The following is a 25,401-nucleotide window of genomic DNA, read 5'->3' on the forward strand; positions in this document are numbered from 1 at the left end:
CGTTAACTTATGAGTAAATTAGAACGAAATAACTTCATCGTCCCAATTCCGTCGTCATAAAATAACGTAATCGGAAAATTTCACTGATATAAAACTTCAATCACTGATAAGTGTGACTAAAAACTCCCAAACCAAATCAGTTATAAAGAGATTGGATTTTCCCATCCAAACGAAGGACGAAAGATAAATCAAGATTGTGGAGATATGCCAGGTAAGAGACAGGTAAGTAGCAACTTAAAGTGTATAAAAGGCAGCGAAATGACAGAATATCACATTCGTCAACATGCTCCGATTCCTGGTACTTGCTGTCCTTGTTGTCTGCAGCCTGGGTAAGTCTTGTGTTTCTTTTTAAAAAACAGTATTACAGCGCCGACGTTTCGGCACCGACATGACGATTTCTTAATTAACACGCTCCAAACTACACGTATTATAACTGACATTTGACTTGCGATATAAAGGAAGAGAGAATAAATATCATAGAAGTTCAACACCGCGCACTTTTTGGACACAAATTCTCCTTGTTTCCAGGAGCTGCCCCCCGCCTCAGACGTCCGCGTCTTGACGGACGAATTGTCGGCGGTGAAGCCGTTGACATTGCCGACTATCCGCATCAGGTAAAACCACGACTACCTAACCGATTAATCACTTAATTTGTTAAAGCTGTGTGTTGATAAGAATTTAGTTATTAAGAGTAAAATAAATCATTTGAAAATATTTCAGCTCTCCTTCGAGTACAGCAACAGCCACAGATGTGGTGCTTCGATCATCAGTGCAAACTGGGTCATAACAGCAGCTCACTGTGTTGATGGGTAAGATGCCACTACTAAGATTAAAAAGATGAGATATTGGTTATGGAAATTAATCTTAATGCATAAGTAGCTCGGAATATTGTGTTCTGTGTAACAGACTGACTTCTTTATCAAAGTATAATAATTACGCAAACACGCATATTGGGTTTCAAGGTATTATTTATCTAATGCGTTCATTAGAAAGAAAAAGTAACTTCTGAAATAAAATGTTGCTTTTACAAATGTATAGACGGTGATATAAAATCATCAGCACAAACGTCAAGAATGTATGAAGTCTACAAATTCAATATTTGCGTCTTACAAACATTTAGCATTCAATTGTGGATGTCGAATGAACATTTCAAATTAAAATACAAGAAAAATATTATAGCATATGCAACGAGTGTTTTCAGAACAATGGCATTCCGAAATAATGCAGCGTTTTGTCAAAATATTAATTAAATAACATCTTATTTTTCGTGGCAAATAATTGTTATCAACGTAGTAAACACGTCATCACTTCAGACGACGAATATGGTTTATTCTTGAAAGGATCTGATAGTATAAATTTTGGTGCGATTGTCTGATTATTATAAACTGCCTTGAAAACCAGTGGATCATACACACAGAAATATTATAGAAAGGATTAAAACAAAAAATTAATTTGTTATATAAAGAGTTACGGCTTCTCGTGTCCAATTCCGAGCTGGCAGCAGTACCAGGGGTACAGGTGGTTCCATCCACCCAGCATCTGAACTCATTGCTAACCCAGATTACGATTACTACACAATCGACTTCGACGTAGCTGTCGCCAGGGTAAGTGACAATGTTTTAAAGAAACCTTGCTGCTATACGAAATCAGTCTAATGTATTTTTCCCAGTACACTATTACTAAAACAAGCTAATCATTGTAGTAACAGAAATTGGTTTTGAATTTTCAAGGACTTTGCATTCCTGTGAGAAATAAAGAATTAATTTAAATCTTGGCGAATTTGTCACTGTTACGTTGTAAAACGCAAATGTGTCCTTACACATATACCGACGATGCCAATAATATTTTCTGGGTCTCACTGAAATGAGAAGATGTAAAATGCGTACAAAATTTTGGTTAGGGTTTCATTGAGGGAAGATACCACTTGGAACGCTTAGGAATAGATGGGGAAAAAATACGAAAATCTTAGGGAAACAGGGTTTGGGGGTGTGTACTGGATTAATCCGGATCAAATTAGGCACCAGTCTCGGGCACTTGAGAACACTGAAATGAACCTTCGCGTTCCACAAAAGGCGAGGATTTTATTGACTAGCTGGGCAACTGTTATCGTATCGATACGCGCTCTTCTCCATGGAGTTAATTATCATAACGGATAAGCTGTATTTAGGTTCCTCGTTCGCAGGGCAAAATAAACCCTCAACTGTTACTAATTACGTAAATCCTGCAAAGTAGAAGATTATTTCATTTTTGTAGAAATTTCTTCTGATCCGAATATTTGTCACTTCCAGGTGTCAGTTGCCTTCAGTTACGGTACTGGGGTTCAGCCAATTGCACTGGCCGTCTCAGAACCTAACGCTGGCGCTGTTGCAGAGGTTAGTGGCTGGGGAACATTGTCCTCCGGATCATCGTCTCTACCAACACAGCTTCAGGCAGTAACAGTAAATATTGTATCCTTCGCGCAATGCAATTCCGCGTATTCGAGCTACGGTGGGATCACCTCAAATATGATCTGCGCTGCCGTGACCGGCGGAGGCAAGGACGCCTGCCAAGGTGACTCTGGCGGCCCTCTGGTCGTTGACGGAGACCTGGTCGGCCTTGTGTCCTGGGGAGTTGGCTGCGCCGAGGCATCATACCCCGGCGTGTACTCCAACGTTGCAGCTCTCAGAGACTTCGTCACGCAACAAACTGGTGTTGGCCGAAAATAAAACTGCGATAAAGAAATGCTAATTTTACGTCTACAGAAGCTTTAAAATGTACGTCACTAAATCAGATGAATAAATAAATGCGCTCTATAACGCTTTGGATTATGGATATGAAATACATCAGTGTAACCTTTTCCTGAAAATCACTCCATATCCTAAATACGGCAGCGAATGTGAACTTATCCCTGACACGCCGTGATGAGTGACCTAAATATAAAACTGGTGAAACGTGTTGTGACGTCGACGCCTATCGACTATTGCTTAGTCTCTATGTCAACCTTGATTTATTATGAATAAATCAGTTTACAAAGTCTACACATACGGGCAAATCCCCTAGGTCTCTACCTCTAGACGTGATACACACACTTTCTCTCTCTTCAGATCACACGCACTGTCTTTCGAGTCGTTCTAGTCCCAAGTTTGACGCTCTCCGCACACACGCACACACACACACACACGATCCTCTCTCAGCCCTCGGCGCCATACCAGACCGCTCGATGGCTTCGCACTCTCTTCACACTCTTCCACCAGAGACCCCACACAATATTCTCGCTAGACCCACGCAAGACTACCGCCAAAACTAGACTCGGGCAGGCGACTCTATATAGCCGACGGCCCATCCGTGGAATATCCTAGGAACAAGGATCTAGATTTTAGTAAGCGTACCTTCTAGATTCTAGAAGGTACGCTTACTGGAAGGTTCGGTTAAGGAGGGGAATACACCGTCTGGAACATTCCACGGCGGCCCTACCCCTCCAGTGCTAGCCTTCTCTGTAAATATCAATTAACACAAGGAAAACAAAAGCCTTAATCAAACAAGGAGAAGATCATTAGATCATCATATAAAGATCAAGGAACATGAAATAGAAGTGGTGCAAAGATTCTCATACCTGGGAGTATGCATAACAAATAAGAATGAGGAAATGGTAGAAATACAAAGCATAATCCAAGCGGCCAATAAAGCATATTTCTCGATATTACCACTGATAAAATTCCATAGAATAAACAAGAAAGTGAAAATCACATTATATAAAACTCTGATCCGTAGCATAATATCATACGGGAGTGAGACTTGGGTACTCAACCAGAATGCAGCAGATAAAGTGGATCGGTTTGTACGGAAAATCCTGAGGAAAATTTTCGGCCGACCACAAGAAGCAGGTGAATGGAGGATAAAAACTGATCAGGAAATCTATAAATTATATAAAGATATACCATTGTCATAATTTATAAAAATCAAGGGACTACAACGGGCAGGTCACCTGATTCCGATGGACGACATCCGAATTAAAAGAAAGTGTTGGAGGAAGAAGACCAGTTGTAAGACCCAGGAACAGATGGGAGGATGCAGTTCAAACGGATGCCACACTGCTCCTGAGCGGAGGATAGGACCGAATGGAAGAGGAGAATTGAGGAGGCCATGGACCGAATACGGACCGGAGAGCCACAGAAGAAGAAATATCAATGACCAGCGACTTTTTATGCTTGTGGATTAAAAAGAGTTTGAATTGTTATCTGTTATAAATAATCTGGAATTAGGATCGTCATCGCTTTTTCGTTTGTATGTTAACAATAGTAACAAAGAGCCCGTACAAACGTTATGTGGTCAGATATATCCTAGGGAAATTACTGTAATCTAACGTCCTGACATTGTGAATAAAAACAGGTTGTCAGTACGTAAAGCTTTCTATGTACATTTCGTCATATTAAAAGCAACACGTTTCAAATAAAGCAGACATGACGTAACAACGTAGAAGTACATTGAAATAGGCTTTCTAAGGCAAATATTTTAATATTTTGCTATTATATTAGTTGTATTCCACAATATGTAGTTTTAATACAAATATTCCTTAAAGCATAATTTAGCTCATGAGATTATAATATATATTCAGAATATTCGTTTATCATTTAGTGTATAAATTAAATCAATACCAACACTATCTTCATCTTTAGTAAATAGAGTTGGTTAAATATTATTATTCAGTATGTTTCTGTTTTTAAACTTTGTACTCTGTTTTAAAAACGGAGGAACTGTTTATATTTATCTTTATTAAGACGATAAATTTTAGTGAATTAATTAATTATGGAATTGCGTTATTCAGGTAATGAAATATTACTTTTCAACACTAGTTCTTTATTGAGCTGCAATTTAATACAAAATTGTCAAAATAATGCATTATGAGTTACAGTTCCCGAAAATCGCTAACAGTGATTTTAGTATCACTTCACTCGACTCCAGTAACAGATGTCACCCAGTTCTTCAACACAGCAACGTTAGTGTACACACCAGGGAACCCAGCTCTGCCGCAGTCATCACCCCACGAGACAATACCAGAGAGTTTGCCGTTGGCCATCAGAGGGCCTCCTGAGTCTCCCTGGCAAGAATCTTTTCCGCCAGCTGTCACACCGGCACACAACATGCGTGGTGTGATACCCTCGTACTCCCAGTAAGCACTGTTACACTCTTCGTAGTCCATGACGTTGACCTGAACCTGCTGTAGCTGTGACTGCGAAGTACCTCCAGTTTGAAGTCTGCCCCATCCAGTGACAACGACTTGAGTTCCAAACGGAAGGTTTACAGAATTCATTGGGATAGGCTGCACACTCTCCCTAAATTCGAAGGGCACAGATACCTGCAGAAGGTATCGAAAGATAGGTGATGCTGTTTTACAATAGCGAACTTTCAAATACAAAGTATAAAAACACTGACAGATATAACTCCAAGGAGCAGAGAACTTGGGAAGAAATCTTCCAGCTAGTAAAGAAATCTGTTGCCTACTGGTTCAATACCGTGTTCACAAAACCCCGCCATTTGTCACTAATCCAGGGTGAGTTAAATCCGGACCACACACTAACACCCCATTTCGTCAATAACCATTCTCATATTATTCTCTCGTCTACCACAGTAACAATTTAGAAACTGGTAATATTTTACGGATTTCGAAATTCAACGGTGTCATAATTACTGTCGTTATTAATTCTTTAAGTCCTAATCTTTAAATAGATATCTACATTAACACTCCGTAGTTGTGAGTTTTGCCAACAAAATATATGCTTTCGTATAATTCTCACTGCAGCCGTCAAAGAATACATTAAAAATACAACCACCTTCACATAAAAATATAAACAGTGAAAAAAAATTGAAAATAAAATTATTACAAAGAAACAGGTTAGTGTCGACGCCTTAATATTTTTTCCCAGGATGTCAGAGTACACAACGATTATTTCATTAAACAGAATTAATCAGTTGATCCTTATAATGACTGTCGGTTACTTTTTCTTCGAGGTACGGACTCAATATATAAATATTACTGAGACGAGCTTTTGCTATGGCATTAGCACTTACGTTTCTGTGCGACAAAGCAAAATGTTTAGTTATATATATGATTTGTTTTACCAGTATTATTCTACTTTCCAAACATGATTTATACTTGTAATATTCAGCACACAACCAAGTTAATAAAGTGAAGTACTGCAGACAGCAACGTTGGGATCTTTTCCCGGCTGGGACAATTGTCACTGGAGTTGAACCACTGTTCTCGCAGCGGCTCAATGCACGTGAGGCCATAAGCTCAGACGAATTCTGGGCACTAACTGAAACCATAGTCGAGGAAGTTCACCTTTATAACAGCTATATCATAATCGGCGTTCCAGTATTCAGGATGTTCAACAATCTCCGACGCTGGGTGCAGGGACCCTCCAATTCCTTTTAATGAAGTTCCAGCACGCAGGCGTATTAAACTAGGCGGTCGACTGTATGTAAAATAAACATATTATTACACCTGAATTAATTTCAGACTGTCTTCATAAAGGACAATTAGTTACAGAACATATATTTCGCTTTCGCTTTCACAAAATATCAAATTTCTATTATTTTAAGAGACGGAAGATTCAGAGATATTACGAATTTGAACATAACAAGACATCCCAGAAAATTGTCGAAGATTAAGCCTTAATTCCTGTGCTCCTTTTAATGAACAGTGGTCCTGCAAAATATCTGAAAGAATTCATGAAGTTCCTGGAAGTATTTACTGAACTCTGACGTCAAACTTACTCATGTGTACAGTGAGCAGCGGTCACAGCCCAGTTCACACTGATGACAGAAGCGCCACAGTCATGCAAGAGGCGGTACTCCAAGGAAACCTACAGGGAGGAAAACTTATTAAGATTTTAAAATGTCCTCGTTTCTTTCCTTCCTTTATCTCCAAATGTTTGACATGTCCCATCGACACTAACACAAGATTTTGTATTTCAAGTTCTTTGTGGTTCGATATCAGCATGTTTTCAAATTCTTTACTCTCGCGGATGTACGAGGTGCGATCGGAAATTTTCAAGACTGAGCCTATAAAAACCCGTACACTTATCTCAGGTATTAAATTCATCCATCACCCTCGAAGTAGTTCTCCTGGGAGTGAACACAACGATCCCAACGCCGCTGCCAAGCCTGGAAGCATCCCTGGAAATCTTTCTTTGTCAGCCTGTCAAGCACCATCTGCGATTCTGCCTGAATCTCTTCTATCTTATTTCAAGTTCTTTGTGGTTAAATATCAGCATGTTTTCAAATTCTTTACTCTCGCGGATGTTGGTCTTTAGGTTCTAACGCCTTAAAGATGGAAGTAGTATGTTCCTCCGAAACGTTTGGCTGTACCTAAAAGTCCAACATCTCCTGCTCCTTTCGTCAACTTACTTTAGAGTACAGCGCTAATTTGGTATTCTCTTTCACTGCGTTCCTTTTCCAATCTCTTTGACAATCACGTACGGCTTTCACTACATTCTGAACTTGTATCATTTTCTTTTAATCCGCATTCCTCTGCCGATCCGTGTTTCGTAAATCACAGTAGTGCTATTAACAAGTTCATCTGTGCTGCCTCCAAACTGATCGTCTCTCTGATTTGAAACCCACGTCTTCTTCAACACCAGAGTGTTTCCTGCTATGTTACGTAAAATTCCCTTAATTTAGTCTGCGTTCCCATTAATTTTCTGAGACTTAATTGTGTTCTGCCGTTCATTTCATGGTAACATATGCTTAAATTTTACAGCCCGTAATGTTAAACTAATTCCTTCAAATCCTTTAAGTGGCGTGAGTCGATTCAAAGTCATATACGTAGATACCAACTGGTGGACGGAACGCGGTTCATTGAAAGACGATATCAGACACAGCCTACACCAGAGTGACGAAACGTCGCTGGCCGAGTGGAGATTTCTCTGTTTTCAGGTACCAGGTTCACGCCTCGGCTCGGAGACCAGCTATTTTCATTGAAGTTCCTCGCGTTTTTCTTCAGTCCGTAAACAAATGCTAGGACAGCACTTAAAAATATACCACGACCTCTTCCTACCGCATTTATTCCGATTCATATTTCAGTAACCATTGGACTATGTATTTTACAGTCTGACTTACTAAGAGCGTCGTTAAGTAAACACAATATAAACATACCCGATTGCTTCTAAATATCATATATATGTGCACAGCCATTCATAGTACCTGGTAAGGGTAGTTGGTTATATTAGCAGGGCTGCCACCAACGATGCGTCCATCATAACCGGTGCGCGTGGCGAAGTGAACAGCACCTGCAAATTTAAACAGCAATCCTGTCTGCAACATTGACTTAGCCTTTTTGACACGGTATCAAAAAAAAAATAAAGTTCCATTTATTTTAGATGGTGTGTTAATAACCCAAGTCCATAAACTGATCAAAAATAAGTAACATACCAAAACAGTAAAGAAACAGTGAAGTGAAGATCACAAGGCGAAACATGATGCAGCTTCTGTGATTCCAGCAGGAAGTGACAACGTTTGCATTCGTTAATGAATTTATACATTTAAATATCTTTTGTGATAAACTGATTACGTGAAACTGACGGGATATCCCTTTTTTTAGATCAAGATTACTTGATAACCTCAATACCTCAAACCAGATTTTACATTTGGGGAATTTTACGTGGGAAATACAACATGAAATTTTCGCACTAAAAATTAATGTGTCACTTTTACAAGTGCGAGATATGAATTAACATACACAACCATTTCAAGTGGATATATTAACATTGCGTAAAGTTAGTTCTTAACACCAAATTGTTACCGATTCCCCTAAATGTTTGTGAAAATAGCTGATTCATTACGTCACATAACGTCCATTATTGTCTAGCAATTAGCGTACTGGACTAGTATTTAAGATATGCAGCAAAGTTACTCCAATTATATATACGAGTATAACTTTCGCGTTGTAATTCAGAACCATTTTCTTGAAATACCCATGAGAAACCGATAAACTGTAAACTAACACAATAATCTCAATCCAAATTTACATTCTGTGTAAAATTGAAGTGTTTTGTCTACATCTTTGTGATATTTGAATATGTATTAGTTACACAATAAATGTGACATATTTCCATTAGAGGAGAGAAATATAACGAGAAAAAGTTTAAAATGGGTTAAAATCGAAGGCCTCCCGAATTCAAAGCAGAATTATATTATTTCCGTTCCCTGAAGGGCAGATTAAACAGACAGGAACTACAAATCATGTTTCTGGTTTATATATAACTGAAGTTTTCCACGTATTTCGCACAATGCATCATGTCTCCTGCATTGGTGCTGGTCTTCTCTCTCTCTCTTTTTTTTTTTAAAATACTTCCCGCGTTGCTTCATAGGACAGAACAGAAGAGTATGACACAGTTTCGTGCCATTTTAATTACACAAGATTCATTATTTCTTGGAATAAAAGTACGATATACTACCAACCTAACGTTTGCCTTCCGCATTGTCTCAAGGACAATTTAAAATTGCTGTGCGGTTACAGTATCGTTATGCAACTGTCGATCACAGGTTGACTACCATGGAATAATGTTGCATAGCTAAAACTGAAGGAGTTATTTGAGCGGAGGTGTCATTTGGCAGAACTCACAACAGGATATTAATTTTCTTACAGCAAATATTTATAATACATTTTTTTAAAAATAAAGTGCATAACTCTACTTTTATAATTTTCACGGCTAATCCACTGTTTTAAACATCTGAAATACGCTGATCATGTATTGAATACCGTGATAAGATATCTGGGATCTAACTTTAGTTTACAGATAACAAACAGCAACGCAGGCCACAACACGGCCTTTTAACGTATTCAACGTCAGATGTTAAATGTTAGTGAAGTTGGAGACGATTTGAAATCTATCATCATGTTTCACATATTGGCTTTCACTTCAGTGATTTTTGCTTCTTGTTCAGGTAAGTTTTAAAAAGACTGCTGAGTAATATCACTCGTCTTCCACTCTCAAACTTCCAGAACATCAAATGTTAGTCTCAGCACTAGATATACAAATTGCCTACCACCTTACTGTTGGAAATTTGCTTTCGCGTGTAAAAACTACGACACAAATCAAATCCGTTGGTGGCTCGTACAAAGATGGCTGTCTTCTGGGTGGTCCGGTAGAAGTTTGTCGACATTTCGGGACTACCTGCTAAATCCTTCATCACGGAGATTGATGATGGAGGCAGCACGGGCCACAGAAACGTCGATAACTTTTATCAGGCTACACGGCGCAACCACCTAGAACACTACCATCTTTCCAAAACGCTTTTTATGGATTACAGACTGCAATATTAAAGTCGTTTAACAACTTCATTTGTCCTATGTTCATATACTTTATATTCTCTGTTTCAAATTACGTAAATTTAACGATATAAATTGATATAAACGAGGCCTGAAAAAGTTTGTAAGTCAATACGTTTACGTAAAGATATGACCAAATACGAATTATGAATTCATTATCTGAGCTTCAAGAGGTTTTGGTATCACTGAACCGTAAGTACGTTGTGTGAAGTCAGAAATTCGTCTAAAGCAACAATTATAAAGCACCTATGAATGATAAAACGTATTTCTTCAACGTGATATATATGTGGTGGTTACATATTCAGGAGAAACATTAATAGTTCCAGGACCTTCGTGGATCACTTGCAATTTAAAATAAAAACACCATTTTACTTAAATTGTTTCTCACACATGTAACGAATAAGATAAATTATACATCACGTAATACACAAATAAGTGACTTTGCGTGGACATGCTTAATATAATTTAATTTAATTAATCAAATGAAACAAAGTAATATAACAAGTTTAGGTTTGGGTTTTAAAAGATAAGCGTGTCAGTTGCGACGTCCCACGTTCTCGAGAATTCGTCATAACGTGATTAATCAGATAAAATATCTCGTAAATTACATTATAATTTTTTTTAAAAGTGTGTATTTTAGATATACCTGTATCTGAGATAACATAATACTAACTTCATAGAATATTTATGAACTGATATGGTGTGTTTATATATTGATACGGGCATGAAATTCTGATAAGGGACGCCCGTTGAACTTACGGGTAAATAACATATAGTTTTCAGATGATACGTATAATCACTTTCAGCAAAGTGGTCAAGTGTGCCAGCTACATTTTCTTATTACAGAATCGAAACTAATTTCATCTACATTTTCCTTCTTATCAAATTATTTAAATTGCCTCATGGGAATGAAGTTTTAAACTGGATCTTTAAGAAATAGGATGTGAGAATATCGGGTGAAATAATCTTGGTGGGGTTTTAGTGGCAAACCCTTGCAAATATAATAATGAATCCTCAAGTTCCATAAAATGCAGAAAATTTCTTGACGACCTGAGCAAATATTAGGTTGTCAAATTCGGACTGCTTCCGTTAGCGATTTACTTTTATAGAAAACATGCGGTTCTTAGGGTCATGATCACAATAAATGGGACTGAATTGACAGTGTCGTAAATTATTTGACTCAACAAATGTATTTACGGGATGCTATATGAATTTATATGGTGGCACTTAATAAAAAAAAACACCCGATACAAGTATCAAGACCTTCAGATTCGCCAGGCAGGGTACACTTATGAAAACTATAGTTTTAATAATGATCCTGTGCTTCTCTGTTTTGTAGGAACAGAGCTTCATCCGAATAGCCGTATTGTCCAGGCATCCGTGTCGGACCCATGGGCGATACCATACCAGGTAACTGAGTGGTCAGGTTTGTGGCTGGAAGGGAAGATCTACTGTAAACCATTTTCCTGTTTATTCTGTTGTTAAATTTCTGTCGTGTTTTGCAAATAACTTCACATTTAAACCAACACGGAGTGAATGACATAATAATCATCATGACCTTTCTTCTGTGCTTGTTGAAGGTGTCCATAGAATTCAGTCATGCACATCGCTGTAGCGGTTCTATGGTTAGCCCTACTTGGGCACTTACTGTAGCCCACTGCATTAAAGAGTAAGTAAGGTACGATCACATTTTGATTTAGAAGCCAAGAACAACACTGAATTTGATCCTTCAACTTTAACACAATTATTCAGAAAAGGCGAGTTGATAAATATTACTTCTTCAAATCAAATTCTAAAATAGTACCTCAAATTAGGCCACAGCCGCTTAATTCTGCAAACCTTCCAATTAATTATTCATTAATCATCCTGTCATTCCACGTTATGTAATCTGAGCTCCTGACAGCATCGTTAATTAAGAAAATAAAAATGAAACAGCAATGTTGTTGCTTGTCTTCTGTGTTGTAAATCGCTGTTGATTTGTAAGTAGACACAAAAGTTCCGAAGAAACACAAGGCATCCATCTTCAAGGCTACATAATCAGTATTGTCCTCCGAAGCGTAGGCATCGACCTATAAGTCCACATGGAGGTAGAAACCCAGAAGATAAGCATTGACATTTTTACCGCCGTGGCAACCTCGGATCTCTCAAACAAAACACCGTGTATTTATTGAATCACGTCGCAGTCTGTCATAAAATTTCAAAGAAGTGAATTGAAAGTAATTACTTTTTGAAGATTTCTGTCTTCCGGGTTGTTGCGCTGTGTAGTCTGGTCGATGTTTACCAACGTTTCAGAGGTCATACTGCCTCAGTCATCAGAGTATGAAGATTTCTGTCTTCTGGGTTGTTGCGCTGTGTAGTCTGGTCGATGTTTACCAACGTTTCAGAGGTCATACTGCCTCCGTCATCAGGGCGATTCAACATTGGCTAACATCAACCAGTCTACAAAGCGCAACAACCCAGAAGACAGAAATCTTCATACTCACCGCTGTTAAAACCTCAAATCTTACATAATTCTTTTTTGTGTGTCCTTTAGTCTGGATTCCTCGGAGTTGACTATCCGAGCCACTGCCCCGATGAGAAACATACTGGGACAAATTCGTAATGTATCATTTTACGTACTTCACCCAAAATATGAACCAGAAACCATGGACTACGACATCGCTCTTATAAGGGTAAGATTTAAAGTGAAACTCGGTAATAAATTTGCGAAATATTTGTGTAGAGAGCGAAGTTAAAGCTGCCAGATTCCGGTAACGTCATTTCCTTCAGGTTCGTATATCGCTGTTGTTCTGGATTGCCACGCTATATGGACTTGGAGGTAAATACCAAAGCTTCGAAGAAAATTACCCTCACCATATAATATTGTTAAATCTGCATCTTCACACAACAAATGATAAATTCGTGAACTTGTGAGCCGATTTATTACACGCCTTTACCATAATTTTTGGCGCCATTTTTCAGGCTATACTGTTCATCTTCAGGCCATTAATATTCTTACAATTTTCTAGTTCAAATGGGCATAAAAGTATTTGTTTTGTAAAGACAAATAATTCATAATAATATAATATATTTACGATATGCTGTCTACTACAGACAAGTATTGTCCCTATCTCCACTTCAGCCATGAAGATGGGACAGTATATTTCTTCAAGACGTTGGTGTTTACGTACAAGTCTCCACGACATTACAGATCAGAAGACCACCATCTCACTTGTCTTTTCTACCTCAGAATTAACAGACCATTATTTTCTTGGGATATCCGTACGGCGTTTCAAACCATACTGTATTCGACAGTTCATTATATTTTATTTGTTATGTCAATATTACGTATTGCACGTTATCAGAGGTATATGAAGTATGGAAGATTATCTGAGGTCATACACAAATCAAGAAACATTACAACAGCTGGACACATACTTAGAGAAAATATGCATCATCATTACAAGACGGTGCCCTTAAAATAGGTCAAATTGAAGACCAGGAAGAAGACATCAAGGCAAAAACGGAGCTGAAGGTTTGAACGAAAGTTGATAGCTCTAAACTCCGGACGCAGAATATGGTATTTGAAAGTCTTTAGCAATGACTCTACTATTGTCATAGACATCGATTACACACCTCCGTCAGCACCACATATATCATTCATAATGTCTTAAGTTGGGTTATTTCATATTTATTATTATCACGCATGGAGGTATATTAGTTTCTTTAGAGGTAAAATGGAGACCTGCAGACATTTGACAGGTTCCCAGTTTTAATAAAAGCATATCCTTTTTAATAATACTTGCGGGCCTCAGTAGCCAATTTTTTTTAAAAAAAAAGTATATTTTAGTAACTTATTTGTGCATAATTTTTTTAAAAGTTGCAGATTTCAAAAATTACAGCATCTCCGTACTGTGTTCTGAACTTGATAATTCTTACCCATGTTTCACACATCAATAGAGATTGGAAATGAATTACATTAACCTATTTCAATTTCAGCTTTCTGAAGAGATTGCTTTCGGAAATACAACAAATAACACTGTCACCATAGCAACAGAGGTTCCGTTCGAGGGCAATATTGCGAGAGTAAGTGGATGGGGTTCACCTTACCCTGGGGCATGGTTATCTCCACTACTCACTGAAAAGAACGTGACGATCGTGTACTTCAACGAATGTCAGTATGCTTACAGCGGCATTAACAATTTTGTCACGGAGCGTATGATCTGTGCCACGAGTACCAGCGGTGGTCCATGCCAGGGTGACACCGGGGACCCTCTGGTCTTCCAAGAAGAGCTCATCGGTGTGATGGCCTGGAGCTACGGCTGTGGGGAACCAAAGTTCCCGACAGTATACACTGACGTCACCAAATTCAGGGCCTGGGTATCAGACTATACTGGCCTTGAATTTTAATGACTGTGAACGTTCATTTGTTTAGGCATTGTTTTGTTGTTCTTCAACACTAAGTATGTAAATAAAGTTTCATGATTGTGCTTTGCGAGGTAATCAAACTGTTTTACTGGTATTAGAAACATACGCCATTTGTGAAGCTTCCTTCATGAACACTAACAGCTCGCATTCAAGAGCAGAATAGGACAAGCTGAGCTGCATGCTAATACAATCCACTGAAATTCCTTTAACGATTAAACGCTTGGTTTCTGAGACAATGTAGGGTTACTACAGATGCAGTATCAACATTAAATGAACTTAATTATTATGCTGAACTCAAAGCAAGTAATTATTTATATAATAATAATCAACATTCCCAACAAACTTGCATTATTTATAAATACGCATATACTATATCCAGTTTATTATGATGCATGTATGTTTGTGAATGTTTTAATAGTAGTAAGACAAGCTTCGATTTCAAAGGGTTCATAAGCATTTCCTTCTTGCTTCTACTAGTATTTTACTAATAATAAAAGCTCCTGAAAACAAGTGTTTTATACATCTCAGTTAAAACATTCACAATAAATAATATAACCTATACATGCAGTAAATAATAATAACTTCTCGTCAATTTCAATTCATCTGGAGTTCTGTTAACAATAAAAGTTACGAAAACTGCATTCTACAAGAAAATGTTTATTTGCTATGGCGGAATTTCACAGAAATGAATACGTTTCCTGGAATAAATCAGTAAACCTTCCACAGAAAATCGTGTTACTGCTCCACGCATTTCAGAAATATTCAACGATTCTTATATGAGTTACTTACATTACACAGTATGTGAGAACCACAAGGAACCACCACAAACACGGATCCACAATAGCAAGGTAAACAACGGAATATTGGTTCCAGACAAATCTTTCAATGATGCTTATTCAATTTAAACAGTTCACGACAGTGAATTTTGGCATTCTCCTCCATGTTTGAAAGTTCTTTGTTCACTGTAGCATAGCTCTGCACAGAGCAACACTACCTGAAATTAAAGCAGTCCGTGCTCTGTGTACGTCTTCCGTCTATGGAGAGATTTCAGACGCGAATACACGGCTGCCGTACTGGACAGAAAACTGGGAGGCACCAAACTATATCCCTTCACAAGACACGTATAGTCTAATGGCGCATTTATACAAAGCTCTACGGGACTTGTTATCGCAACTTGAACATAAACGACTTAAATTTTTGAAATAAATTCGAAGATTTTGTCATAGCTCCACAAGCATAGCTCTTGTTTATAAGCTCATATCCTTAAAGGAGTCATGAAATTCTATGCTTTATTGAACAAAACAATTTATTACCGCTCCCAAAACAACCGGTCACTGAACAATATCATGGTCTAGCTCACCCTTTCTCAACCTATGGTTCACGTACCAGTGGTGGTACGCGAACTAAGTAAGAAAATCAAAAGTTAATATTAACATAAACAACAGATTTCCCTGAACGCATTTGGTTAGTGGTACATTTAATGTGTTAAATTATAATTAGTGGTACGCCAGCCAAAAAGGTTGATAACCCCTGGTCTAGTGGAATACAGTCCACTCCCTCCGACTCAATGACCTTCTGATAATAGTTTAATATATCTCCTATATATAAATTATATATAGCGTAATTCGTTTTGAGAAGCTAACAATCGATCAGCTAATGAATAAAAAGTTCCATCTTGTACTGTATGCAAGCTATGGTTAATTACCACCTTCATATGAGACCGTCATTGGACCCTATTCTGAGCGAAATAAAGCAATCAACACCCATAACAATAATACAAATAAAGATTGAGCTTATGTAATCACCAGACCATGAAGAAACAATTATTACCAAGCGTGTTTCCTAAAATCCTATTCTCATCAGGAAAGGTTTTCCCTTAACACTGGCGTTTGAATTAAGAAGGCAGCATGCTCTTATCATTGTAAAATCCCTGGACTGTTCGTACGCAGTTAGAAATCAGACAGATTATAATCTATTGGATTTTAATAAGCATTATCTTGGTAACTGACAATGGTGTAAACAAATTAATATTTATTTTGATACAGAGATTCTGAACAAAGGATGTGTCGCTTAACTAGACGAAGATTGACATTATAATGTGATTCAAAATATTCGATTACTACGTTTCCAAAATGATTATAGATCTACGCACAATACATTAGGGGCATTACTTTCGTTGCTTTGGAAAGATTAATTTGTTGCGAAAATGACTTGTTTATTTTCGTGAATTTTCTACAGACACGATATATAAATTTAGGTATGTACGTATAAAAGTTCAGGTCTCATTCAGTTTAAAATACGAAATATGCTAAAGTTAAGTTTAACCCTAGCTGGAAAAATTTGGGGGGGGGGGGCAGCTTCGTACGACCTACAATACATACGAAAGAAACTTATAATTTTTCTGTGATTCATTATCGTTCTCCTGAAATGTTACAAAGATAAGAAGACAGTCACTTCTCACTTGTCATTAACAGGCATTTTTCGTATATGAATTATTTCTCTAAAACATTTTATTTTCTTCAAAGTACAATGAATTTTAGAGTTAAAGAAATTGTAGGCGTTCCCTATCACGATTTGAACCAAATATATGGAAGGAAAAGAGGATGGTACAAGCTCACTTCTTCCTTTTACAAGTTTGTTGATTGGGTAAGGAGGGAGATTTTCCTCCGAGCCTCTGGCACAAAGATCTCTCAGTCCACCTTTGATAACAATTTCTGCTTTTCTTACTTTGTGAGCCTTCTCTATTCCCCTTTGCCTCCTTCTTTCTATTTTGTCTTCAGATATACCTGGCTTGTCTTCTTGTCTCTGAGGAAAACGTTCTCACAAGTCGACGTCGACGATCAGCCCTTCATACAACAAGACTAAAAAATTCTCGCGCCTTGTTTCATAAAATTTCCCCAAGGCTTACATTCGCAACGATCTTTAAACGCGGTGAAGCCTAACAAAGTAATTCTCCATACGAAGATGTGCAAATATCCATCTTTGAATCTTCTTCCTCACAGAGCGTGAACGTAGGAGCGTGGTAGATGATACGCCTGGTACCGAGCCTGTCTCTTTGATCAAACTGCTGGCTGGAATACCAGACAAGTCGACCGCAGCCAAAAATATTCCTAATTTTACTGTCTTTGGTCTCACCCAAGGTATCAGTGGTACTTAGTTATCCTTAAGACCATATGCCAAGACTCTTCCATAAGCGTAAAATAAAACAGTATTTTGAACAGCCGGCCTATTTAACGGGATATTCACAACTGCTAAATTTATTGAATAACCTCGAAAGACAAAAAGTTTTTTACTCCTTAACCAAAATGAGGCGGTATGTTATTTTAGCATCAAGAAACCAAGAAAATTCATAAAAACATCAATAACGATAGCCGACGTTCTGCTTCATTTTTTAACCTTTCAAGAACAAAAATAAAAAGATTAGTTATCACATCACACCTACGTATAGTCTTATGTTCAGAAGTAGTAAATATTTCTTAACATTTTAATGGAATAAATATTTACAATTAGTATTCATAAACATTTAAAAAAAATATATACATAAATTAGAATAAGTACCTCGATGTATTCAGGATTATAGGTCAACGTTGATAAGAACATAATATAGTTATTTTTAAATAATAAAATGTAATGTCTCTAAAATAATATTGGGCAAATATATCAGAATTTATCAAATACCAACGTCGACACTTGATTCTGTATAATATACTAATGTCCATAAGTATCTTAAAAATCCATTCAGCGGTCCTCGAATTGAAACCTGAGGACTGACGGAAAGACATCACCACCAGTATCTTCGTTATTTCGTGCAAATAAAGTTTAATAACAAATTGTTTGGTAATTCTGAAAATATGACGTGTAGAGAACACAGCCAGATAAGGTTACGGACTTTACAGGGTTCTGGAGGTGGTCATAGGTAAGTGTTTGTTTAGTTACCAGTTAAGTGCGACTGCTTTCATATCTGAATTACATACGCCGAAGATTATATTGTTCATGAATACATTTCTTATCAATTTATGTTCTGATGTCACTACGTAAAGGGAGGCTGTATTCGATTGGATAAAACGGAATTTTCATTCAAGACAATTAAATGTGACTCTGGACTCCATTTCTTTTAGTTGGACCCTTTGTCTGGTCCAGAAAGCATTGTCTCAGACTGTAATACAATCTTCAGAAATCCTGCTGGGATTTTCCCGCATACCCATTATAACGACTGCTCAATTCCATAATCTCTGTCAGTAATCTAGTGGAATATTAAGCCTGACAGATAACATGTATGGACGTATGTTTCAGATTAAATATGTGATTAAAGTGCAATACTTTATCCCTTCTGTTGGGTTTTTCTATTATAATTCAAGCATTCACAAATTGAGGAAATTCCCTCTACAAGTAAAATGTTTTAACTCTCTAAAGGCCAAAGGTCGTCTACATAATATTTAAAAATTCAACTCCTACCTCAAAGAAAACACAATGTCCTTCCACTACAAACAATAATACGGAAGTGAATATTAAAACAGTTGATACATGTCATTACCACTGAGCTTCAAAGAATTAATATCTCATTAAAATAAAATATTTCAAATAAAGCAACGAACCATATGGTGTTTCAGGAAAGACTAGGAAATTCTGTAATGTATCTGAGCGGGGCGACATCTGCAGTGTATCGTGATTTAAATGTACAGAAGTACCATTTAAAATGCAACCCAACAACAATTGTTATTGTACAAAGATTATATCTTAAGCAGATCTACCCCCGTGCAAGAGACTCTCCAAAATTACCCCTAAGACACTCGAGTCGAAGCCACCCTGGTTACTAGGCCGCTGATCATGTCAGTTGCGCAAAAGCTGCTATTTGCATACACGGTATATTTATTAGCAGGAAGTGTATTCATTCTCGAAAATTATTTCGCATCGAAATCGATTGGTGCTGTACGTGAAACAAAGACATATCGAACATTTGAGGTTCTCACAGCGGTGAGTATGAAGATTTCTGTCTTCTGGGTTGTTGCGCTGTGTAGTCTGGTCGATGTTTACCAACGTTTCAGAGGTCATACTGCCTCCGTCATCAGAGTATGAAGATTTCCGTCTTCTGGGTTGTTGCGCTGTGTAGTCTGGTCGATGTTAACCAACGTTTCAGAGGTCATACTGCCTCCGTCATCAGAGTATGAAGATTTGTTGCGCTGTGTAGTCTGGTCGATGTTAACCAACGTTTCAGAGGTCATACTGCCTCCGTCATCAGAGTATGAAGATTTCCGTCTTCTGGGTTGTTGCGCTGTGTAGTCTGGTCGATGTTAACCAACGTTTCAGAGGTCATATTGCCTCCATCATCAGAGTATGAAGATTTCTGTCTTCTGGGTTGTTGCGCTGTGTAGTCTGGTAGATGTTAACAAACGTTTCAGAGGTCATACTGCCTCCGTCATCAGGGCGAGAGTGTATGACCTCTGAAACGTTGGTTAATATCGACCAGACTACACAGCGCAACAACCCAGAAGACGGAAATCTTCAAATATCGAACACACCGACTGGTAAAACGTTTCTGGATGTAGGAAGTGTTCGTTTATGACAAGTGCTTATCGAGCGAAAGAACAGTTGAAATTACGTCATCGGCTACAAGAATTTAATATTGCCATTGGTTAGGTCGTTTTGTGCCCGTGTAAGAGCACGCGTGTAATATAAGGATGCGTTTTAAATGGAACGCTCTGTATACGTACAGAATAATGCATTATGGAAATTGGAAAATAAACTTTTTTAAAAAGCATGTTAACTCTTGGTTAGAATCGGCAAATTTTTACATGGAAATATTAAACAGTTAATTTTATATAATCGTTTCTTCCACTTACTAGCATTCGCTTTTTGACATGCCGATGGACGGACAAAATCGAACAATCCGTGCCGTCCATAAAATTCAATTCACAACACAAAGGGGAAGGGGGGGGGGTGAATTTTACGTAAGAAAATATCCATGGGTGGAAATCGTCGATTTTCCTTTCTTCCATTTTATTCTATGCAAATGACGTAGTCTGAGTCTGAACGCCTGCACTGCCACAGAGCCGCTGGGGAAACCGCCCCATAGCAGAAGGGCGAAACCAAAATGCATCATGCATGATAAAATGCACCTCCCACCCTCAAATAAAAAATATTCGAGGGGCCTCAGGAACTCGTACAGGGATCACAGACACATTATTTTTTCATTTCTCTTCTACTCTTTTGTAGGGTTTCCTCGAAAACCTTTTGACTTTCTAATGTAACTTCTTCAGGTAAAATCCCAAAAAAAAAAAAGAGGAAACTGTAGTAGTACAATTTAAATATTTGGTTTTGTCTCTTATACGTTTGATCTGTGGTGTGAGAAGTCAGGTTCAAAACGGAATGGTGATAGAGCGACGACATTTCAATTATATTAACCTCTAGGCGTGTGAAATCATTTCCTGCACTTTATACGTTCTCAGACAAGTAGTTCCTTTTGTATTCGGCACAACGTTCGTATAAGAAATGTATACTATAGGGACACCATTACTAGATAACCTTGTTTATTTCTGGTTTAAGAAGTTTCAAGCGCCTACAGCTTACATTGTCATTTCTGAAACTATCCATTTCAGTTGTCGATCACTTGTTTACGCTGAATTAAAATCCCAGTAAATTCCAAAAAAACACGTCAGTTTAAGTAACCACCTGTCGCCACAGTCGGTCGGAAGCAATTGGTTCAAAAAAGGGCTGGAATTATATCTCTTGTAGTCAATTTATTACTGTATCCCTGTGACACGGATCAATATTATTCCTGAAAATGACTACCTTGTAGTTTTCAGTGCCGTGTAGTCTGCTAGAAACACCTCTGAAATGTTAGTACTTTACCAGACTACACGACGCAGCTATCAATAAGAGATACATCTTCATACTTGCCACAGTAAAACCTGAAGTCTCACTTAATGCTGCGTTAAAAAGCAAGAAAATTTCAAATTCTCGTTGACAAAAACATAGTTTAGCCAGCTTTATATTTAAAAATGTGATTATTTTATTATTAATACTGTAACACAAAACATAAGACACTTTTCTGTGATCTACAGTTTATTAAACTTTACAGTTATTTTTAAGTAAAGTCACACATACATATTTTTTATTATACTTTACTTATTCTCACAAGGTATTATGCATAACAGCCCAGAGAAGACATCACTGCCAGTCAAGGTTATCAATAATGTCTTCCAATACTACACGACTTTAATTTATTTTTGTAAAGTACATTTCAAAGACGTTCTGTCGTGTTAATAAGCGTTCATGTAGAAGTTCTAATTGACACCAGTTTCTCGAGTGATGAAACTCCTAAGACTTGCAACATTTGAGTACACGCCGGGATATAGTGGCTCTGCGCAGCCAACTCCCCAGGATACAAGTCCAGCCAGTACGCCATCGACAGCCAGAGGACCTCCGGAATCGCCTTGGCAGGCGTCCTTGCCTCCACCGGACACAGCAGCGCAGATCATGTTCTCAGTGACTCCACCGTAAGCAATGTACGCTTCATTACACTCTTCACGGGATACAATAGGAACCACTACCACTTGCAACGTGGTTGGCAGCGACGATGATCCTGAAGACAAGGTTCCCCAGCCGGTAACCACAGAATTGTGACCTGCGTAGGGCTCGGCAGCGGTCAGAGGTATTGGCTGAACACCGGGACCGAAGTCGAATGCGACAGACACCTTCAAAAATGCATAAACATCATAAGAAACTTTCCATGAGACATACCGCACGATATTATATACAGTAAAATGAGTTTTAATATTAATAGACATAGTACTGTCTGTCTGAGCGGAGAATTGACTCGACCATCAATCTGTGAGGTCATGTTGAATGCTGTCCTAAGACTAAGAAACTAAATACAACAAACTACTAAATTCTTAAATAAGAATGACACAGAACATTATGAAGCTACTAAACGGACTGAGAACTTAAGTCACACAATGTTTCAAAACTGCGTATTATAACGTCTCTGCGCCTTCGCAGATGGGTACTTCTGTTTGAAGATCAAGTCAATGTCCACTTAGACAGACAGACAGTAGTCAAAGAGTGAGGTTGTGAACAAGGAACAACTTACCCTGGCGACAGCTACGTCGAAGTCGATTGTGTAGTAATCGTAATCTGGGTTGGCAATGAGTTCAGCTGCTGGGTGGATGGAACCACCTGTACCCCTGATACTGCTTCCAGCACGGAATTGAGCATACGAAGGCGAAACTCTGTTGTCCAAAATTTTGTACATATATATATACACGTTAGATTTCAGGCGTTATAATTGGTATAAATTTGAGAACGACGTATTAAAATTCGTTTAAAATAACAGAATAAACTACTGAAAATATTCGACTCTTCACGAAAATTAATTCTCTGAAATTAACTTCCAAATCTCCCAAATTGATCCGGCTACATTTTTCGCGCAGACTATAATTGTGTATCTCGAAAATATCAGTCAATTAAATTACATATTATTTATCTCATATTCCTAATGGTCTATGAAATGTTGAAGACCTATTATTATGTGCAGTTATTTGATATTATCTGTATTTGAGCAAAGGATGGTTATGTAAGAGTAACCTACAATTCACGTAGCGTTTCCTATGTCAATTTATTTTAGACTCAGACTGATATTTACTGTGTATTTAGTAAAACATTTAAGCACAAAATAAATTTATACACCGGTACTTACAATGTTCAGAAACGTTAAATAAATAATTAATTAAGCAAAATTTACTGAATAGACTTGGATAAAGCTTTAAACAAATCGAGAAATATGAATTATGAATATTCACTTTTCGTAATTAATCATTTTATTTTTAAAACACTATTTTAAACAGATATTGTTATCTTTGGAGTGCTTATCTTATCAACTTACCCATCAACACAATGAGCTGCTGTCACAACCCAAATAGCACTGATGATAGACGCGCCACACATGTGACTTCCAGAGTATTCGAAAGACAGCTGAGAAAATTATTAAATAATATAATCTTAGCATAAAAGAACAAAAACCTTACCCACACACACATACGATTAAGTGAATCTTATAATAGCGACATTTAAAATGTATCATGAGACGAAACTTATTACTCTGACTTCATTAATCACTGTTCACCGATATTTAACTCCGTTTAGTGCATTTTTTATAGAGTTGGCACATGTAGCCTTACCTGATACGGGTAGTCATTAATATCTGCATCTTCCCCACCAACAATTCGACCGTCAAGACGCGGACGTCTCAAGCGGGGGGCAGCTCCTGATAATAATAATAATTCTTGTTCGTAGCTTGTTACATATATATTTGATTATGATTACTTATCTTAGTAATTAATTTTCAAAAAGTTTTTTTTTTTTTTGGATTTGTGTTTCAGTGATTTTAGCGCATTCAAAATTAATATTTTGGCTGAAATAATTAAAATTTTATTTAAGACACTGATTAAATAATGGCCACTGCAGATTCTAAAATTAGGAGTGCACACTTTCTCCTCCAGGATGAGGCACGTAGCGTCAGTTAGAGCGCTGAGGCATTTCACGTCAAACAGGTGGATAAAACATTACATTCTTTGAAAAATATCAGACGGTAAAACTACAGACACTGTAATATTTCAAGTTCTCATTGCGGCAATTATGAATATAACAGCGTTCTGGGATATTGCGTCGGGTATATATGTACCGACGTTTCAAAGGTGCTTACTGCCTCCATCATCAGTACGATTATTTCAGTAAGCACCTCTCATATGTCGTTCAACTTCTACGATACTATAAGAGGCAGTATGCAAGAAGGCTGCAACTGTTACTGGCACTCCAAACAACAAACACGTAAAGTGCGTAAGCTGTCGGATGCCAATTTCTACTCGTTTAACACACACACAACACGAGCTTAACAAATCCTCATCTTTGCTTCGAAACCTTAGAACTGAAGCTATGTTTATTACAATTATAATTCTTTATTAAATACGTACCAAAGCTGCAAGCAACTAGAGAAACAAGTACCAGAAGCCGAAGCATGTTTTCCCTTCAGTAAGAAAATCACTGTGACTTAACTACGTCTCTTCGCGTACCATATATAAGAGTTTGTGAAGGACATGTCCTATTCGCTACTGCCCACTCGAAGCGTTTATCTTGATAATATAGATTTATCTATCTACTTGCATTCGTTCTGATGGGAAAGTCCTCTTACTCAATAAATGCTGAACGAGAAGGCTTGGAAATTTCTAATTATCAGTACGAGTGATTGAATTTGTATATCGGGAGACTTGTAAAGTACGTTACGAAATTGAGGAATCTCACGTCGACGCTTCATGAGTTCTGACGTTGTGTGGACTTGTAGGTATTTATCAAAACCCAGAAAAAATAACTTTGACATTTTCAAGTAATTTCTTGAAGTGTAACTCCTTGAATTTTAGTTTAAAAGGCTATGACGTTTTATTAAATATTCATTCTGATTTATTCGTATTGATGCTGCACAGTGTTAACAGTGCAACAGTAAACTTTTCTACGTCTTTTACAAACATAAAAGCACCTCCATGCCTTAAAACTATTACTCAGTTTGAAAAGATTTAGGGTAAAAATTGTCGTAATCATGACCATTTATGTAGAACTGACGAAACAGAAAAAGTCATAGAAGAGGGCTTTAATCTCTTATCGTCTACATATATCTCGAGAGTATGTATATG

General features: G+C 37.6%; 3 protein-coding genes across 3 annotated transcripts; 1 reads left to right on the forward strand and 2 right to left on the reverse strand.

Annotated features, from left to right (window-relative positions):
- The first annotated feature begins 232 nt into the window (after positions 1-232).
- LOC110830949 (transmembrane protease serine 9) lies at positions 233-14,799 on the forward strand. Its single transcript, XM_022066393.2, has 11 exons — positions 233-329; positions 529-614; positions 721-809; positions 1,466-1,604; positions 2,289-2,703; positions 4,912-5,149; positions 9,821-9,927; positions 11,652-11,722; positions 11,893-11,981; positions 12,846-12,984; positions 14,291-14,799. The coding sequence occupies exons 1-11, from the start codon at positions 284-286 to the stop codon at positions 14,699-14,701; spliced, it is 1,830 nt and encodes a 609-aa protein (XP_021922085.2). The 5' UTR covers positions 233-283; the 3' UTR covers positions 14,702-14,799.
- On the reverse strand, positions 4,820-8,478 carry LOC110830964 (trypsin-1). Its single transcript, XM_022066413.2, has 5 exons — positions 8,413-8,478; positions 8,185-8,270; positions 6,757-6,845; positions 6,323-6,455; positions 4,820-5,335 (listed from the first exon to the last, which is right to left on the reverse strand). The coding sequence occupies exons 1-5, from the start codon at positions 8,456-8,458 to the stop codon at positions 4,928-4,930; spliced, it is 762 nt and encodes a 253-aa protein (XP_021922105.1). The 5' UTR covers positions 8,459-8,478; the 3' UTR covers positions 4,820-4,927.
- Positions 14,800-21,763: 6,964 nt separating the features above from the next.
- LOC110830963 (trypsin alpha-like) lies at positions 21,764-24,806 on the reverse strand. The gene is made up of 5 exons (XM_022066412.2): positions 24,688-24,806; positions 23,896-23,981; positions 23,601-23,689; positions 22,809-22,947; positions 21,764-22,413 (listed from the first exon to the last, which is right to left on the reverse strand). Exons 1-5 carry the CDS (start codon positions 24,731-24,733, stop codon positions 22,003-22,005), a joined length of 771 nt encoding a protein of 256 aa, XP_021922104.1. The 5' UTR covers positions 24,734-24,806; the 3' UTR covers positions 21,764-22,002.
- Positions 24,807-25,401: the final 595 nt, after the last annotated feature.

Source organism: Zootermopsis nevadensis, unplaced genomic scaffold (genome assembly GCF_977971745.1).
Source record: "Zootermopsis nevadensis isolate Lab colony 2312 unplaced genomic scaffold, Znev_1.0 Znev_ptg000008l, whole genome shotgun sequence".
In the NCBI taxonomy this organism is placed as follows: domain Eukaryota; kingdom Metazoa; phylum Arthropoda; class Insecta; order Blattodea; family Termopsidae; genus Zootermopsis; species Zootermopsis nevadensis.

What these genes read in the sequence shown, in the direction of transcription:
- LOC110830949 (XM_022066393.2), top strand. Translation starts at nt 284, where the DNA reads ATGCTCCGATTCCTGGTACTTGCTGTCCTTGTTGTCTGCAGCCTGG. An exon ending in TTGCCGACTATCCGCATCAG is followed by an intron (nt 615 to 720) that starts GTAAAACCACGA and finishes AAAATATTTCAG; the next exon opens with CTCTCCTTCGAGTACAGCAA. An exon ending in CATGGGCGATACCATACCAG is followed by an intron (nt 11,723 to 11,892) that starts GTAACTGAGTGG and finishes TGCTTGTTGAAG; the next exon opens with GTGTCCATAGAATTCAGTCA.
- LOC110830964 (XM_022066413.2), bottom strand. Translation starts at nt 8,458, where the DNA reads ATGTTTCGCCTTGTGATCTTCACTTCACTGTTTCTTTACTGTTTTG. An exon ending in ACTGTTTCTTTACTGTTTTG is followed by an intron (nt 8,271 to 8,412) that starts GTATGTTACTTA and finishes TTAAATTTGCAG; the next exon opens with GTGCTGTTCACTTCGCCACG. An exon ending in ATGATATAGCTGTTATAAAG is followed by an intron (nt 5,336 to 6,322) that starts GTGAACTTCCTC and finishes TACCTTCTGCAG; the next exon opens with GTATCTGTGCCCTTCGAATT.
- LOC110830963 (XM_022066412.2), bottom strand. Translation starts at nt 24,733, where the DNA reads ATGCTTCGGCTTCTGGTACTTGTTTCTCTAGTTGCTTGCAGCTTTG. An exon ending in TCTAGTTGCTTGCAGCTTTG is followed by an intron (nt 23,982 to 24,687) that starts GTACGTATTTAA and finishes TATTATTATCAG; the next exon opens with GAGCTGCCCCCCGCTTGAGA. An exon ending in GCAGCTCATTGTGTTGATGG is followed by an intron (nt 22,948 to 23,600) that starts GTAAGTTGATAA and finishes TTTGGACAACAG; the next exon opens with AGTTTCGCCTTCGTATGCTC.